Raw genomic sequence first — 18,248 nt, 5'->3', positions numbered from 1 at the left:
GCCTCCCACAAACTTTCCTCAGATTTAGTGCAGGGCCTCAAAAAGATAGGCTATCGCACTAATCAGTTAGAACAACGCATGGATTTAGCCACCACTATGTTAGAGGGTCACGAGGAGAAGGTTGTCAAAATGTCAGCTGAACTGGAGGCCATGAGTGATAAATTGGAGGATGCAGAAAATAGGGCCCGAAGGGATAATCTTTGTATCCGCGGTATCCCTAAAGCTATTACTGACCTACAGAGAACAGCTACTGCTTTCTTCCAGGAACTGCCCCTGAGATCCCAGTGGACAGGTTGGAATTTGACCGTATCCACAGGTCCCTGGCCCCTAAACCTTCTGATGCCCCCCAAGGGATGTCATCGTTAAATTCCACTATTACCACACTAAAGAGAGACTCTAATGCCGCGTACACACGATCGGAAAATCCGACAAGAAAACCGTGGATTGTTGGCTCAAACTTGTGTTGCATACACATGGTCACACAAAATTCCGACCGTCAAGAACGCGGTGACGTACTACACTACAATGAGCCGAGAAAAATTAAGTTCAATGATTCCGAGCATGTGTCAAATTGATTCAGAGCATGCATGTTTTTTTGTGTGTCAGAATTGCATACAGATGATCTGAATTTCCGACAAGAACTTTTTTTGTATAGTTATCCTTCGGTCAAAAAAAAGAGAACTTGCTTTAAAATTTAACCGATGGACGACTAACCGATAGGTCAAAACCGATCGTTAGTATGCAATGGCATCGGTCAAAAAGCCGCGCATGCTCAGAATCAAGTCGACGCATTCTTGGAAACATTGAACTTCGTTTTCTTCAGCACGTTGTGTGTTTTACGTTACCGCGTTCTGACGTGATCGTTTTTTTAACCGATGGTGTGTAGGCACATCAGACCATCAGTCAGCTTCATCGGTTACTCTTTTTTATTATTGCCATGGATGACTCCTGGAACGTTGCAGGATAGGAGGGCGATGCAACTCTCGCAAGAGTAACCTTACAAGTCTAATCAAGTCTACCTGGCTAATGGCCCTACTAAGCAAAGAGGAGTCCTCATTGCTTTCTGAAAATCGGTCCCAAATGGCAGATACCTTATTCTGCAAGGTACCATTCAGTACAATCAGGTGACCATCATGACCTACTATGCCCTGAATGATAATCCGGGGCCTTTCCTGACCCACATCTGCTCCCTGTTGAAGTCCCACCAGAAGGGCACCCTTCTACTGGCGGGTGACTCTAACGTGACACTGAATCCTTCTCTTGATAATTACCCATTGGACCACAAACTCCCCTTCCCTGCTGCAAAAAAAATCTTACATTTCTTGCAAAGCCATGACCTGGTAGATGTCTGGAGAGAGCTTCATCCCTTGGACAGGGACTATACTCACTATTCCCATCCACATATATATACTGTATAACGTTGAACAAAATCCGATACATATGTTGCACTCATACATCCCCTCTCTGTTGTTAATAGACCCTCTGGATTTAAATCGAGTATATAACACTTACACGTATTTCTTTCTCTCTAATTCCATAGAAATTTTTAACCAATATAGATAATAAAGGAATTTATTGGATCGGTCTAACAAATTTGGAGAAGAATAATAAATTTAAGTGGGTTGATGGCACAGGATTATCATACCAGTAAGTCATGTGTTTAGTGTGTTATTTTGGTTTAATACAGTAACTGCAGATGTGGTAGATGCAATTTAGTAATTTTATATGAAGATATGTTATAGAAATCTGTACTCTAGCCACTAGAGGGCGTTCTGTATTTGACTCAGCCTAATCCAGCTTTTAAAATTAACCACTTTAGCCCCGGAAGGATTTGCCCCATTAATGACCAGCCCATTTTTTTTCGATACAGCACTGCATCTCTTCAGGGGCGACTCTAAGGGGGGGCAGAGGGGGCCCTGACCCCCCCAACATTATGCTGTGCCCCACCATGTGCCCCCCCCAAAACATTTTTTTTTTGGCATTTTTGTATTTTGCTCGGGTCGCCGCTGGAGTAACAGTCTCTCCTGAGAGGGAGAGCGTCCCCAGTCAGCTCTGCGGGGCATTCCTCCCCCTCCCTCTGCTCACTGACACTGCATAATGCGAGCTCTCACACAACCACAGCCGCCCGATCTGCTACTTCCCCTGCATCCTCATTGGCACGGAGAAGAGCGAGTTGCAGAAAGGACTCCATGAGCACTGTGGGGGGGGGGGGGGCAAGCCTTCATCTCAGTTACTGAAATAACAGACTGATTTCTCCCATCCTTAGGACAGGAGAACCAGCCTGTAAATTCCGAGAGTGGTGACTGCAAGAGCTGAGCCGAGTGTCAGTCTATGACACTCTTTTACAGCCCAGCGAGTCCAGCCACCTCCCCCCCACTCTCCTCACATACGAGCAGGGAGGAATACAGCTCCTCCTCCTTTTAGTCCCACCCACACTATCCCGGTGTGCTGTATCTGAAGAGAGGGCATGTGTGGGCGGGAAATATGAAAATCAGCAGCATGTGTGTGAATGATGCCTGAGATTCTAGCCTGCACCGTGGGTAAGTGTGTGCACTGCAGACTGCAGTACACTGTAATCACTGAACTGCATTATCTCCATCCCTTCTCTCCCCATCTGTCTCCCTCCCCTCTCCTGTTCTTTCAAGACATTCACAATTTACTTTCTGTAATGGTCACCACCGTTTACGATATTCCATTCCATCGCCCCACGACAGCTTATCCGACAGTCCAACAGACATCAGACACGACCCATTTCATTTCCCAGAATAACCGAGACAACACAAGCTCGGGTACTGGTTCCAAAATGAATGAATGAATCCTTTAATGGTAACTTAGCTTTGTTATATACAGTACAAGCATGTTACAGTTAAGCACAGGGACAAAGACACACTCCACCCACACATCACACAATGGGGGGCTTCATACACATTCTTTTAGATAATGACATTCCGATGAGTTAATTACTACTCATTACCCAGATGGTCTGGCTCCACATTTAGAGGGGTTAATTACTACAGCTTGACAAGTCACATTCCACATCTTAACAGTGTCATTAGCATACACAATGAACAGGTCTTAGGAGCAGACCTAATTAGCACAATGGACACAAAACAGTATTAGCATCACACAATGGAATGTCTAGGAGCAGACTCAATTAACACCTCAAAAGAACATGTCCCCACATTGAATGAAAACACTCTATTGACCTGTCGGAGTCAGACTTTAACTACTTGTAATATTTCAAGATATCCTGCAAAACATGAATTATCAGTAATGTCCCATCGCATGTAATTTATCATTATCATTTCTCAGTCACCCTATGCCCAAAAGGGGCACAGGATGACCCTAGACCCAAGAGTCATTAGTGACGCTGGCACAGGAGTACCCCCCATCCTTCAAAAGTCTCTGGGTGTCACGGCCATTCCGTTACACTTTCACTTTCAGTTAGGCAGGTAATATACAGTGCAAATTTATTTCCTACATCCACAGATTGCAGGAAAGAAACTTGCATGATTCCCCCATCAACACAGACAGTGCTGACAGGGGAATATCCCTCCTGACCAGCAATTGTATTCTCCCGACAAACAGTGATTATCACTAGTGGCTTTACAGCAACCACTAGTGATAATCATAAGAGAATCTGCTCATTAATGGTTCAAATCTCAGCCAGTTCCTGCTGAACCAGCTGAGATTTAAACTGTCTATGGCTGGTCTTAGCTCTTAGGCAGCCAATACATTGATCACTTTTTTTCATTCAACTATTAGGTTGAATGAAAAAAAAAGAAATGATCCAATTCCCCCATCTACACATTATAGGTGGATGGGGGAATCCTCCCAGTGTGGACCAGTGCTGGAATAACCAGAGTTGCTGATCTGTCCCGGCTATTCACAGCGCTGGTCTCTGTCTCCATGGCAGCGGCGGCAGCACATTGGACCCAGAGCTGGTTACTTTATGGGGCTGATGTACAGGAGGGCCAGCACAATTTGTTGTTAGAGATGGGCTGGGCATGTTCAAAATTCCACATGCCAGAGCCTGCCAGGAAGCCCACACTGCACAGCGCTAATCGCAGGCAGTGAGACATTTCCCGGTCCGCAGCTGCACAGATCAGGAAATGTTTCACTGCCTGTGATTAGCACTGTGGAGTGTTGGCTTCCTGGTGAGATTGGGCATGTGGGATTTAAAAACACACCGAGCTCATCTCTATTGGTTGTAGACAGTTGAGCTCCCTGCAGGTTGCTTAGCAGCAGTGGAGCCTTCTCTGACTTGCTGACCGTGATGCAATCCAGGTGATGCTCCCAGTCAAATCCTAGTGTTAAATATCAGAGATTTTATTGATCAAAGCCCACACTTTACAGGCATAGAGCCCACACGGCTGCGGAACATACGTTTGATTATATATATATATATGTGGTTGTACTCTTGATGCTAATAAATACTGGCCGCGATTCAGATACATTGTAGTATCTTTGAGCGGGCGTAACGCATCTCCTATGCGCTACGCCAACGTAACATTGAGAGGCAAGTACTGTATTCAGAAAGCACTTGCTCCCAAAGTTACGTCAGCGTATCGTAAATGGGCCGGCGTAAGCCCGCGTAATTCAAAGTAGCAAGGCAGTGGGCGTGTTGTGTTGTAATGAAGCGTGACCCCATGTAAATGAATGTCCGATCGAACGGCTCATGCGTGCGCATGCTCAGAATCACGTCGCAAATACTCCCTAAGATACGTCGGCTCAATGCTTTGTCGACGTGAACGTAACCTACGCCCAGCCCCATTCACGTATGACTTACGCAAACGACGTAAAATACGACGCTGTTCCGACGTCCATACCTTAACATGACTTACCCCTGCTTTATGAGGGGTAAACTTACGACGAACATACGCCTTACGTAAACGGTGTAGATAAATCCGACGGGCGCAAGTACGTTTCTGAATCGGCGTAGCTAGGTCATTTGCATATTTGATGTGTAAATCTACGGAGGAGCCCCTAGCGGCCAGCGTAAATATGCACCCAAGATACGACGGCGTAAGAGACTTACATCGGTCGTATCTTAGCAATATTCAGGCGTAACTGCCTATATGAATCAGCGCATAGATACGACGGTGCTCATTTGGACTTACGACGGCGTATCTGGAGATACACCGTTGTAAGTCCTTTCTGAATCCGGGCTACTGTGTGGGAGCATTACCTGGATCACAACCTGATCAGCATGTCAACAGAGGTGGTTATACAGCATTACTGCTGCTAGGTGACCAGCTGGGGGCTCAGCTCTCTATAACCAATAGTGCCAGCCTTCCCCTGCATGCACCCATAATGTCACCAGCACTAGGTCCTAATAGACTGTCGCCGCTGCCAAGGAGACAGATGCCAGACCAGCGCTGTCAATAGCAGGGACAGTAAAGCTGGGGAACCTCACAGGGGCAGAACACCAGGGCCCGGTGGCAAGACAACCTTTGCATCCCTGAAAGTTCTTCCACTGCTTTGGACCCTTATATTTTCTTGGTGTGCTGGTGACATATATCTCTTGTTTTCTGCCACCCTGGGGGACCCCAGTATAGTAGAAAGGGAGCTCACTGCAAAACATGTGAAAGGGCCCGTCGTAGTAAAGGACCCCAGGAGAAATTATATATATATTTATATATATATATATAATTGCATTTTATAGTTGGCCCCCCTACTTTTGTCCCTGTCCCCCCATGTGCCCCCCCTAAATATGAAAGCTGAAGATGCCACTGATGCCCAATCCCGCCAGGAAGCCAACACTCCACAGTGCTAATCACAGGCAGTGAAACATTTCCTGATCTGTGCAGCAGCGGACCGGGAAATGTCTCACTGCCTGCGATTAGCGCTGTGCAGTGTTGGCTTCCTGGCAGGCTCTGGCATGTGGAATTTTGAACATGCCCAGCCCATCTCTAACAACAAATTGTGCTGGCCCTCCTATACATCAGCCCCATAAAGTAACCAGCTCTGGGTCCAATGTGCTGCCGCCGCTGCCATGGAGACAGAGGCCAGCGCTGTGAATAGCCGGGACAGGACAGCAACTCTGGTTATTCCAGCACTGGTCCACACTGGGAGGATTCCCCCATCCACCTATAATGTGTAGATGGGGGAATTGGATCATTTCTTTTTTTTTTCATTCAACCTAATAGTTGAATGAAAAAAAGTGATCAATGTATTGGCTGCCTAAGAGCTAAGACCAGCCATAGACAGTTTAAATCTCAGCTGGTTCAGCAGGAACTGGCTGAGATTTGAACCATTAATGAGCAGATTCTCTTATGATTATCACTAGTGGTTGCTGTATAGCCACTAGTGATAATCACTGTTTGTCGGGAGAATACAATTGCTGGTCAGGAGGGATATTCCCCTGTCAGCACTGTCTGTGTTAATGGGGGAATCATGCAAGTTTCTTTCCTGCAATCTGTGGATGTAGGAAAGAAATTTGCACTGTATATTACCTGCCTAACTGAAAGTGAAAGTGTAACGGAATGGCCCGTGACACCCAGAGACTTTTGAAGGATGGGGGGTACTACTGTGCCAGCGTCACTAATGACTCTTGGGTCTATGGTCATCCTGTGCCCCTTTTGGGCATAGGATGACTGAGAAATGATAATGATAAATTACATGCGATGGGACATTACTGATAATTCATGTTTTGCAGGATATCTTGAAATATTACAAGTTGTTAAAGTCTGACTCTGACAGGTCAATAGAGTGTTTTCATTCAATGTGGGGACACATGCTTTTGAGGTGTTAATCGAGTCTGCTCCTAGACATTCCATTGTGTGATGCTAATACTGTTTTGTGTCCATTGTGCTAATTAGGTCTGCTCCTAAGACCTGTTCATTGTGTATGCTAATGACACTGTTAAGATGTGGAATGTGACTTGTCAAGCTGTAGTAATTAACCCCTCTAAATTTGGAGCCAGACCGTCTGGGTAATGAGTAGTAATTAACTCATCGGAATGTCATTGTCTAAAAGAATGTGTATGAAGCCCCCCATTGTGTGATGTGTGGGTGGAGTGTGTCTTTGTCCCTGTGATTAACTGTAACATGCTTGTACTGTATATAACAAAGCTAAGTTACCATTAAAGGATTCATTCATTCATTTTGGAACCAGTACCAGAGCTTGTGTTGTCTCGGTTATTCTGGGAAATGAAATGGGTCGTGTCTAATGTCTGTTGGACTGTCGGATAAGCTGTCGTGGGGCGATGGAATGGAATATCGTAAACGGTGGTGACCATTACAGAAAGTAAATTGTGAATGTCTTGAAAGAACAGGAGAGGGGGAGGGAGACAGATGGGGAGAGAAGGGATGGAGATAATGCAGTTCAGTGATTACAGTGTACTGCAGTCTGCAGTGCACACACTTACCCACGGTCCAGGCTAGAATCTCAGGCATCATTCACACACATGCTGCTGATTTTCATATTTCCCGCCCACACATCCTCTCTCTTCAGATACAGCACACCGGGATAGTGTGGGCGGGACTAAAAGGAGGAGGGGCTGTATTCCTCCCTGCTCATATGTGAGGAGAGTGGGGGGGGTGGCTGGACTCGCTGGGCTGTAAAAGAGTGTCATAGACTGACACTCGGCTCAGCTCTTGCAGTCAGCACTCTCAGAATTTACAAGCTGGTTCTCCTGTCCTAAGGATGGGAGAAATCAGTCTGTTATTTCAGTAACTGAGATGAAGGCTTGGCCCCCCCCCCCCACAGTGCTCATGGAGTCCTTTCTGCAACTCGCTCTTCTCCGTGCCAATGAGGATGCAGGGGAAGTAGCAGATTGGGCGGCTGTTGTGTGAGAGATCGCATTATGCAGTGTCAGCGGTGTCAGCGAGCAGAGGGAGGGGGGAGGAATGCCCCGCAGAGCTGACAGGAGAGACTGTTACTCCAGCGGCGGCCCGAGCAAAATACAAAAATGGGGGGGCACATGGTGGGGCACAGCATAATGTTGGGGGGGTCAGGACCCCCTCTGGACCCCCCCTATAGTCGCCCCTAAAGACACGGGTGGAGATAATCCCTGATGTGATATCGACCAAAGCATTGCAGTGAAGTCACGGGAAGATTCCGGTTAGTGTCCGCAACTTCACGGCCTCGCGTGTAAAGATGGCGGATGTGTTGAATTTCCTTGCTCTTAATCTTTCAGTTGGTAAGACTCAACTGAGTTATTTGGGGTATATTTAACTATGACGTTATTATATTGTTACGGTTTTACTTTATGCCAAAAGAAAGTCTTTCAGTAAAAATACTTTCTGGTTCAATATCAGCTGTGTCTATTTACTATTACGTTAGCAGTAACATTGATCACTAGGTGTGTCAGAGGGCCCGACACTGTTCTTGGGGTTGAGAGGCAGAGTACAGAACCAAATATACTCAAGTGGCTCCTTCGGGGGTGGAGCTGCATGTATAATTTTCTTAAACTATTTTTTCATCCTTTTGTTTCCCTTCTAGTAGGGGGACATTTCCACGCTAAGCGATACTTCCTCACTTTTTATTTAATTTATAATACATGGGAATCAGTCAAAGCAAATACGTACTAATCTGGCTACACACAATTCATGCCTATTTGGAATAACCTCAATCTCCCTGAAATAAACAAACTTAAAGTGGATGTAAACCCGATTCATTAAATTTGACCTGGGCACATATATCTGCAGTGTTTTCTTATCTCTCTCCAAAGCCCTAAGTCCTGTGTCTTTCTGCTGTTTCGTTCCTCTGTTATCAGCATGATAACTTCTGACAAGTTTTTCAAGATGGGAGATAAAAACAGCTGAAAATGTGTCGTGGGAAGTTTCTATAAATAAATTAGCAGAGAGCTTGTCTTGTCACAGCACTATGTGGAAGGGGGGGGGGTTTCCCTTTCCTCCTATCAGCTGTCTCCCAGTGAAAGCCAACTCTCCACTCCTACTGCTAGATTAGTAAGTGAAATTCTAACACAATGTAAGAATTCTAATACTCCAATTGGAACTGTGAATAGTTAGTTTCTTGCTGCTTTTACCTGGTGTTTTTCACTTCACAGTGTTTGCACTGATGCACAAGTGCACTTTATCTACTGGATTCAGATAGCTTTACGCCGGCGTATCAGTAGATACACGACGTAACTCTGAATCTACGCTGTCCTAAATTTAAGTGTATTCTGGAAACCAGATACGCTTAAATTAGGCTAAGATACGAGCGGCGTAAGTCTCCTACGCTGTCGTATCTTAGGGTGCAATATTTACGCTGGCCGCTAGGTGGCACTTCCGTTGAGTTCGGCATAGAATATGCAAATGACTAGATACGCCGATTCAGAAACGTACGTGCATTTTTTTACGTCGTTTACGTACGGCTTTTTCCGGTGTAAAGTTAGTCAAACAAATAGCTAGGCTAGTCTATGTTAAGTATGACTGTCGTTCCCGCGTCGAAATTTGAAATTTTTACGTCGTTTGCGTAAGTCGTCCGTGAATGGGGCTGGACATAATTTACGTTCACGCCGAAACCAATACGGGATATGTACACGGACGGCGCATGTGCCGTTCGTAAAAAACGTCAATCACGTCGGGTCATCAATCATTTACATAAAACACGCCCCCCTCATCCTCATTTGAATTAGGCGCGCTTACGCCGGCCCCATTTACGCTACGCCGCCGTAACTTAGGAGGCAAGTGCTTTGTGAATACAGCACTTGCCTCTCTGACTTACGGCGGAGTAGCGTAAATACGATACGCTACACCGCCTCAAAGATGCGCACGGCTACCTGAATCTAGCTATATATATGTTTGTGGACTTTTTTGTTTTTGTATTTTGATTCATTTGAACATCTGAGTGTGTTTACACATATATATACACTTGATGTGTACTGTACAATAGCAAGGGTTGATTTAGCGCATTCATCCTATTGTATCCAATTTTTTTCACTGGTTTAGCACCTTTTTTATGTATGCAGCTTTATCATTTGGTTATTTTTGTTGTTGTTTTTTCCTTATTTGATCATATTAGCGCTGTAGTACCTTTTATATAAATGTATATATTCCCCCATAGAGAACATTGGTCTGTGTTCGGGTCTGAGCTGCAGCAGCGGAGCAGACACGGACCTGTCCTCCGCCTGCCCAGCGGGTATCAGTGGAGAGATCCCCCTGCTGAGTGGGTAGATACGATGACGGACTCCACCAGTGTAAAAGGGGCAAAATATTAGATAAAAAAGTTTGCAACAGATTAAAAATGATTTGCTATTGAAAACCAAATACAGTCAGTGAGGCATAATGTCACACATGTTGAAAACTTAGATTGAGGGTTTAAACACACCTTAAGGGTTCATGCACACTGGCTTAGAAATCGTTGGTTCTACAGGAGTTCAGCTCAACGTTATCCTATGTGTCCACGGCCATTAGGATGTTAGAGGCATGTTTTAGGGCCAGCGTTTAGAGGCAGAAAAAAAAAGTGAATGCATACTGAACACTATAATTAAATTCAATCCTGAATTAGCTACAAAGAGTAAACCGAATACCATATTTTTCACCATAGCCTTGAGAGCTGAATGTGAGTCTCAGAAGGATTAATGTGGCCACCACTTGGTAGAGGTTTAGGCCAGTTTATCTGAATACGTTTTCTGATTATATACTTCCCTTCTGTGAAGCAAAGCAAAAGTTGTCTTCTGTTTACAGAATTACATTTTTAAAATTGTACTATTCATATGTTAAAAGGAAAACTGCTGTTTGTCAATAAATAAGAAAATTTGAGGTCATGTGCTGTAATTTATTGCTTTATCTTTTGCAGATTTTGGGACGAAGGAGAGCCAAATAACCAAGCAAATAATGAGGGATGTGTTCATATTGTTTTTGAAAGATGGAATGATTCTATCTGTGGATTAGAGTATACTGCCATCTGTGAGAAGAAAATGAAATAATGATAATTTCTCTCTGTAAAATACCCACAACCTCTGGGGACTCTGGAAATATATCCTGCACAAGTTGAACTTTTCCGTGTTATCTACACTGCTAGGTCTACAGCTTTAAAAATAAACCTATATGATTCCCATCCTTGAGTCACCTGATGAAGCTTTACTCAATCTTTTTTTTTTTTTTTTCCACCTCAGAAAACTCGTCAAGAGACTTAATCAGTTTTGCGCTCATACGCTGTCTCAGTCATAGTTCACATCATTTTTCCCGTAACTTTATTCTTTCGTATGTATATATATATATATATATATATATATATATATATATATATATATATATATATATATATATATATATATATAGAAAGAGAGCCTGTTACGGCCCCCCAAAAAAATACAAAAATACTTTGTTTTGGTTTTAAGAACACCCCAGCCCAAACCCAAGCCTCCCCCACCCAACCCGCCCTCTTCTCTCTGACCGTCCATCTAGTGTCATGTCTCCTTTTGCCTATTGCACTTCCTGCTCTATACCATCCTGTCTGCAAATCTCTGTGACAGTTTATAATTTGCCCAATCCTGCCATTTCAGCTTAAATCCCCCTTCTCCTTCCTCACCCATAAACCTAAGCTGTTCTGTATAATAGATATCGTTTATCTTACAAAGCCAGTCCCTCACCGTAGGGCTCTTAGGATCCTTCTACTGTCTGGGAATCAAACTTTTCGCTGCATTTAGGAAATGGGGAAGCAAGGATCTCATATACTGTTTGATAGACATTTTTGTCCCATGAAACAAGCATACCCACGCCACGGCTCAGCTGGTATTTTAGTTCCTGTAATTTCCTCTATTATCAATCTCACTTTGTTCCAGTATGCTTTAATTTTTGGACAAGTCCACCATAGGTGTGTCATGGTTCCAGGTTCCACACAGCCCCTTCAACAATATTTGGAGGTTTCCTTTTGATAGTGGTATGCTATGTCCGGGGTTATATACCAGCGTGCTAGGCATTTGAAATTCATTTCTATCAAACCACAATTTGTTGATGTGATATGCATCATCTTTAATATTTTCCCAACATCTATCTCAATTTCGCCTGTTTCCAACTTCTCTTCCCATTTTTTAATATACGGAGGTGGCCCCGAATTTTTTAACCCCATCAAAATTTTATAGATCGAGGAAATCCCACCCCTTCCGTCTGGCGCTGAGCACAGACGCTCTAATTAGAGCAGATTACCCTCCGGCCTAATCGGAACAGGGAGGGATTCCACAAAATGTTTCAGCTGTGCATATCGCCACATGTTTAGGTCAAATATTTATTTTTTTTACTCAGTTCCTGATAAGTGCAAATTTTTCCTTCTTTTCGTATGTCCCTTAGTTGTGCGTCTTTTTTTTTTATCCAGTAACTAAACAAATTTGCTTTCCCCGGTGCAAAATAGTTTGTATCATTTAGTGGGATCAATGGGGAATTATATCTCCATTTTTCCTTCTTGTGTACCCTATCCCAAATTGCCATTGATGTCAGTGTGATCATATGCATGTGCTCATTTTGCTGTCTAAAATGTGCCGGAATCCAAATCTCTTTCTCTAATATTGACTTGTTTATACTACTTTCTAATTTAACCCATCTTTTCTCTTTATTATTTTTTACCCAATCAACCACCCATGCCATATGAATAGCCATATAATATGTGTTTATGTACCCCCAGACCACTGTGTGCCTTATCTCTAGTTAATATTGCCATACTTATGCACGGTTTTTTATTCTGCCAAATAAACCTACCCAATAACTTTTTTAGTATTTTGAAGTATGCTTCCGGAAGTAAGATCGGTAAAATTTGTATTTTATATAACATTTTGGGAAGGGTTAGCATTTTGAAACTGTTTATTTTCCCTAGCATAGATCTCTGTCTGGATGCAATTTTTTTTAAATCCATTTTAATTTCATTCAAAAGTGGAATGTAATTATGTTGGTAGATTGACTCAGCAGATGATGTTATATTGACTCCTAAATATTTTAACTCGGTATTCCTCCAAATAAATGGGAAGTCTAGTTTGTATCTACGTTCCTCCTGTGCTTTGACGCTTATATTAAGTATTTCTGATTTTAAGGGATTAATTTTTAAATTCGATACATTCCCATATGCTTTAAGAGTTTTTAATAAATTAGGGAGAGTTATCGTTGGTTTCGTTTTGTAGAGCAGAATATCGTCGGCGTACGCAGCAAGTTTGTGTTCCTCTTCTTCTATCTTTATCCCCATGATGACGGGATTATTTCTAATCCCCGCCAGCATTGGTTCTAGAGGATAAACAGTAGGGGAGACAGGGGACACCCCTGTCGGGTCCCATTGAACATCTCGAATGGCCCCGATACCGTCCCGAGGCTTTACTCAATCTTAAACCTGATGGACTTACTAGATGCCACTGATGACTCATGTCCTAATGGCAACCAAACAATCAAAAGCAAAAGCTTGGTAATATGACTCCCTCTCCTTTACGGCAGTGAGAAAAATAGGATTTTCTCGACATTCACTAAACCTGACAGCGAAACTGATGGATACAATGGCCACATTTTATAAGACCTGGGACCCATGGGTTTTCCACTCTCTACTTTCTGACCATATTCTGATGGACCTATGAAACTGAAGAAGTCTGGCTCTAAAGTGCAGATTGGCACAGGGCCCTAGATGCTCATTCCCACTTACCTTCATGCTCTCCCTGTTACTTTCTCCTCACCTCTTTTCCTTTCTTTTTTCTTTCTCAAATACCTACAAATGTCATGTAGTGTACGCTAGACCACCCTTTGGTGCGTGGCTTAAGTTTTTGCTATACTGAATTAGATCATCATTACTTTGGCGATTTGTAAGTTATCAGCGTTTCATATCAAAGTAATGTTGGATAAATATCTCTGACATTGTAACTCCATTAATATGTCTTATTTTCCACTTACTTTAATAAAAATATTGAATTAAACAAAAAATAACATATGACGGCTATATTCACCCAAAGCTTAGAGTTATCAGTTGTATTTAGACTGTATATAAGTTATGTTTTACCACCTTTATGTACGTCTATTAATTATTAGGTAAGTCTATAAATATTATTGTATTGATATGTGTTATACTGTATGCACCATGTGTTCTGTTATCCTTTACTGCTTGCCTCTTTTGTAAATGGATGTGACTGTATGCAGGTGTAGCAGCCTGCCCCTGTTGGGCGGGCGCTGCTTTAAATTTAGAGGGGGTCTGAGTTGTTAATTAACTTAGAGAGATGTAATTATGGGCAATTTAGCCTCTGTTCCAGCCATGGCTGTGCTGGGAGTAACCACCATTGTTCGCCTGGGGGTGTTATTACCATCCCAGGCCAAGGGTGGCAGCAGCAGAGTCAGTGTGTATTGGGTGTCCCCCTCGGCAGCCAATCAGTGGGGGTGATCATCCCGCTTTGCATGCTGGGGAGGGGTACTTCAGGGACAGACACCACTGGCCCGGGGTAGTCGGTCTGTCGTCCCACCACCTTGTGGCCCGCCTGGCCGGGGGGTGCGTGCTCCTGAATCCTGGCTCTGGGACCATGTTGGTCCGGGGTTGTGGTTTAACTTAGTAAGCCCAGTAGTCAGACTGGGTCTGCGCTTTAAAGGTGATCCTGTGCTCTCTGTCCTGGAGGGAAGAAGCCTCTTGATGAAGGAAGCCAGGGGAGGACCTATCCTGGAGAGGACCATGCAGGAAGCTGGGATCTTGGGAGAAGGCCTGGACACTTCATCGAAGGATGCACCATATACTGAGAGGCTTGATGGCGATCGCCTGTCAGGTCTGAGTCTTACAGAAGCTAGTTTGGAGAGTCCCAGGTGCTGAATCCTTTGTTAGGGCATTCTGGACCAAAAGTGTCTCCTCAAGGTCTGTGGCAGAGACTGTACTTTATTTGTGCGCCATTACGGCTGCTAGGCCAGTGAGAGGGACCTATCCGGGTGAGCAATACCCTCTCTGGCTAGAGTGGCGACGAGAACTGTTTGCTGGAAGCAGAGGGGTGTTTCCTAATTGAGATTATGTACCTGAACCTCTGAACCTACCTACCTATTTACCCTTCCACCCCTTCAACCACTTCTTCTTTTCTTACCAAGTTCTGCAAATAAATCTTAGAAAACAAAGTATAAATGGTGGACATTGAACTTTTTCAACTCTCTTCTACTACCCTGGACAGCGAGGAGATAGAGGTAACATGCCGCCCAAAAATACTCAGCAGCTCCTGTGAGGGTAGTGCTACACAGGATTTTATAAATACCATGGCTTGCTGTTAGTAATGCTGCTTGGAATCAGGTTGGGTTAACTCAGTTTCTCATTTTGTAAGGCTGCGTTTTTAAGGGGCTGACCAGTAGCTGCCATACTTTGCTCTATTCACTGAGTAGCTTGTAAGCTCTGGTCAGTGAAACTAGTCAGTGGGCCACTAGTGCAGTTGTCAGGAAGTTCAAACAATTTAACCTCATCTGGAAATCTGACATGTTCATTGGGAGTGTACTTCCTGAAGCTTGTGTCCTGCGACTTCTTAGCGCAACAGTCACATTCATATAGGGTTAACTCCAGACAATTTTTTGGGGTTGGGGGTGCTGTGCTGGTAGCATAAGTTTCAATGTTCACCACTTGTAGTAGTAAATGGTTTGTCTCAACTCTCTAACTGCCACCTTGTCTGGTCAGCTTGGTCTTTTAGCCTAGGTTCACACTTGTGTGATGCGGGAACCAGCCTGACACCTCTAGACTCGAAAAAAGTCCTCACCTTCAGCGCGAGTTCAGCCATACCACTGTATGGCTGAACTTGCATTGCACAGACATCACATGCGATCGGCCCCACAGTGTGGGCGCAAATCACATGCGATGTCTGTATTCGCACAAATGTGAACCTAGGCTTAGACTACTTTCACACTGTAGCCGTAGCCGCGTCAGTGCTAAAGCGCTGCTCGTTTAAGCAGGGCTTTAGCGCTGACGCGGCTACAGTGTGAAAGTAGTCTAAGCCTAGGTTCACGCTCGTTTAAGCGGCACTTTAGCTCTGTTTAAGTGGCGCTTTTTGGTTGTTAGCGGGGCGCTGTTAACCCCCACTAGCGGCCGAAGAAGGGGTAAAATCACCCGTGTTGCTGCGCTTCCGAACCGCTTTTCAGGCGCTTCCAAAACACTGCCCATACATTCCGATGGGCAGGGGTGGTATAGGAGCACTGTATACAGCAATTCCCAATATGTGAATTTCAATAGCTTTTTTCCTGTTTCTACAACCAACGTCCTCTATAACAGTGATGGCGAACCTTTTTGAGCCTGAGTGCCCAAACTGCAACACAAAACCAACTTATTTATTTCAAAGTGCCAACAAGTAATTAAACCGGCTCTGTACAGAAGATGGGACTGATCACCCCTGAAAACCTTTTGTGATTTTTCAAAGTAGTACGTTCTGCTCAGAATGCAGGGATCAGGAGTACTTTCCACTCAGAATGCAGGGATCAGGAGTGCTTTCCACTCAGAATGCAGAGATCAGGAGTGCGTTCCGGCCAAAATGTAGGGATCTGGAGTGCGTTCCGCCCAGAATGCAGGGATCTGGAGTGTGTTCAGCCCAGAATGCAGGGATCAGGAGTGCGTCCTGCTCAGAATGCAGCGATCAGGAGTGCGTTCCGCCCAGAATGCAGGGATCAGGAGTGCGTTCCGCTCAGATTGCAGGGATCAAGAGTGCATTCCAGAATGCAGGGATCAGGAGTGCGTCCGCTTAGATTGCAGAGATCAGTAGTGCATTCTGCTCAGAATGCAGGCATCAGAAGTACGTTCTACTCAGAATGCAGGGTTCAGGAGTGCATTACGCTCAGAATGCAGGGGTCAGGAGTGCGTTACGCTCAGAATGCAGGGGTCAGCAGCAAGTTATGCTCAAAATGCAGGGATCAGGAGTGTGTTACGCTCAGAATGCAGAGGTTGGGGGTGATGTGAAGGGCAGTAGAGGATACTGCTATGGGGGTGGCCCTGCCCATAGCAGTGTTCTCTGCCCCTTCACATCACCTCCTCCCCACACACACACACACAAACACATACACACACACACACACACACACACACAGTAGTGTCCTCTGCCCTCTCCCCCCTTTCCTCCTATAGCAGTGACCTCTGGCTTCCCTCCCATAGCAGTGTCCTACCTGTGTACACAGTCCACAGCCCTCCACATGGTCATGCTTCAGTGTCTGAGCCCCTGCACAGGCAGCAACTCTCCTATTGGCTTTCAAAGTCCAGGAAGGGAGGAGTCACTCTTCTCTTTCTCGGTTTACAGAGGCATCATGGTGTTCTGTCAGCATAGGTGACCCATAGCAGCAGACACTCAGTGTAAGTCCTTCCCACTGATTTACACACATCGCCCGCCCAGCCGCCCGATTGCACTGATACAAGGAAGGGAGCTGGCTCCTCCATGCCTGCACTGCCGGTGCAAGTGTCTGCCTGGCTGGGGGAATCCCCCCCCCCAATCCTGGCGAGCTTGCGTGCCCACAGAGGGGGCTCTGCGTGGCAGCTGTGGTACGTGTGCCATAGGCTCGCCATCGCTGCTCTATTTTTATCTGATTAATAAGAAATATTGCCTTCTTCCCATAATAGAATTACATCTCTTAACGTTCTATAATCCTGTCTTGTAGTTCATAGTCATCCACCATATTAGGTATTGTACATTGACATGTAGATATTTTAAATTATCCATAGGTCATTATAATCTACATGACAAATACAGTATATGTATTTAAGAATAGACAAATTAAAACAGTTTGCTAAAAAAAATCCAAAAGGTGTACACCAGGAACATAGGCCCGGATTCACACAGACTTACGCCGACGTATCTACTGATACGCCGTCGTAAGTCCAAATGAGCGCCGTCGTATCTATGCGCTCATTCTTTAAATGAGATATGCCTGAATTTTGCCAAAATACGATCCACGTAAGTCTCCTACGCCGTCGTATCTTGGGTGCATATTTATGCTGGCCGCTAGGGGCGCTTCCGTTGATTTATGCGTCGAATATGTAAATGAGCAAGATACGCCGATTCACAAACGTACTTGCGCCCGTCGCTGTAATCTACGCTGTTTACGTAAGGCGTTTTTCCGGCGTAAGTTAAACCACCAAAAAGCTGGTCTAAGTCGTTTACGTAAGTCGTACGTGAATGGGGCTGGGCGTAGGTTACGTTCACGTCGAAAGCATTGAGCCGATGTATCTTAGGGAGTATTTGCGACGTGATTCTGAGCATGTGCGCGCATGCCCCGTTCATTCGGCCATGCATTTACATGGGGTCACGCTTCATTATAATACTACACGCCCACTGCCTTGCTACTTTGAATAAGGCGGGCTTACGCTGGCCATTTTACGTTACGCCGGCATAATAAAGGGAG

General features: G+C 44.7%; 1 protein-coding gene across 3 annotated transcripts in view; it reads left to right on the top strand.

Annotated features, from left to right (window-relative positions):
- Nucleotides 1–11,151, top strand: part of LOC120930913 (hepatic lectin-like) — a 29,660-nt gene extending 18,509 nt beyond the window's left edge. For 2 of the 3 annotated variants that reach the window (XM_040342051.1, XM_040342050.1), the window contains exons 6-7: nt 1,541–1,647; nt 10,750–11,151. In XM_040342051.1, the coding sequence (XP_040197985.1) occupies nt 1,541–1,647; nt 10,750–10,879 (237 nt within the window). In that variant the 3' untranslated portion in view covers nt 10,880–11,151. The remainder of the gene's footprint in view (nt 1–1,540; nt 1,648–10,749) is intronic. The other variant, XM_040342052.1, reaches the window with a different exon arrangement.
- The last annotated feature ends 7,097 nt before the right edge of the window (nt 11,152–18,248 follow it).

This window comes from Rana temporaria, chromosome 3, assembly GCF_905171775.1.
Source record: "Rana temporaria chromosome 3, aRanTem1.1, whole genome shotgun sequence".
NCBI lineage: Eukaryota > Metazoa > Chordata > Amphibia > Anura > Ranidae > Rana > Rana temporaria.
This window is presented reverse-complemented; position numbering and strand designations above follow the sequence as displayed.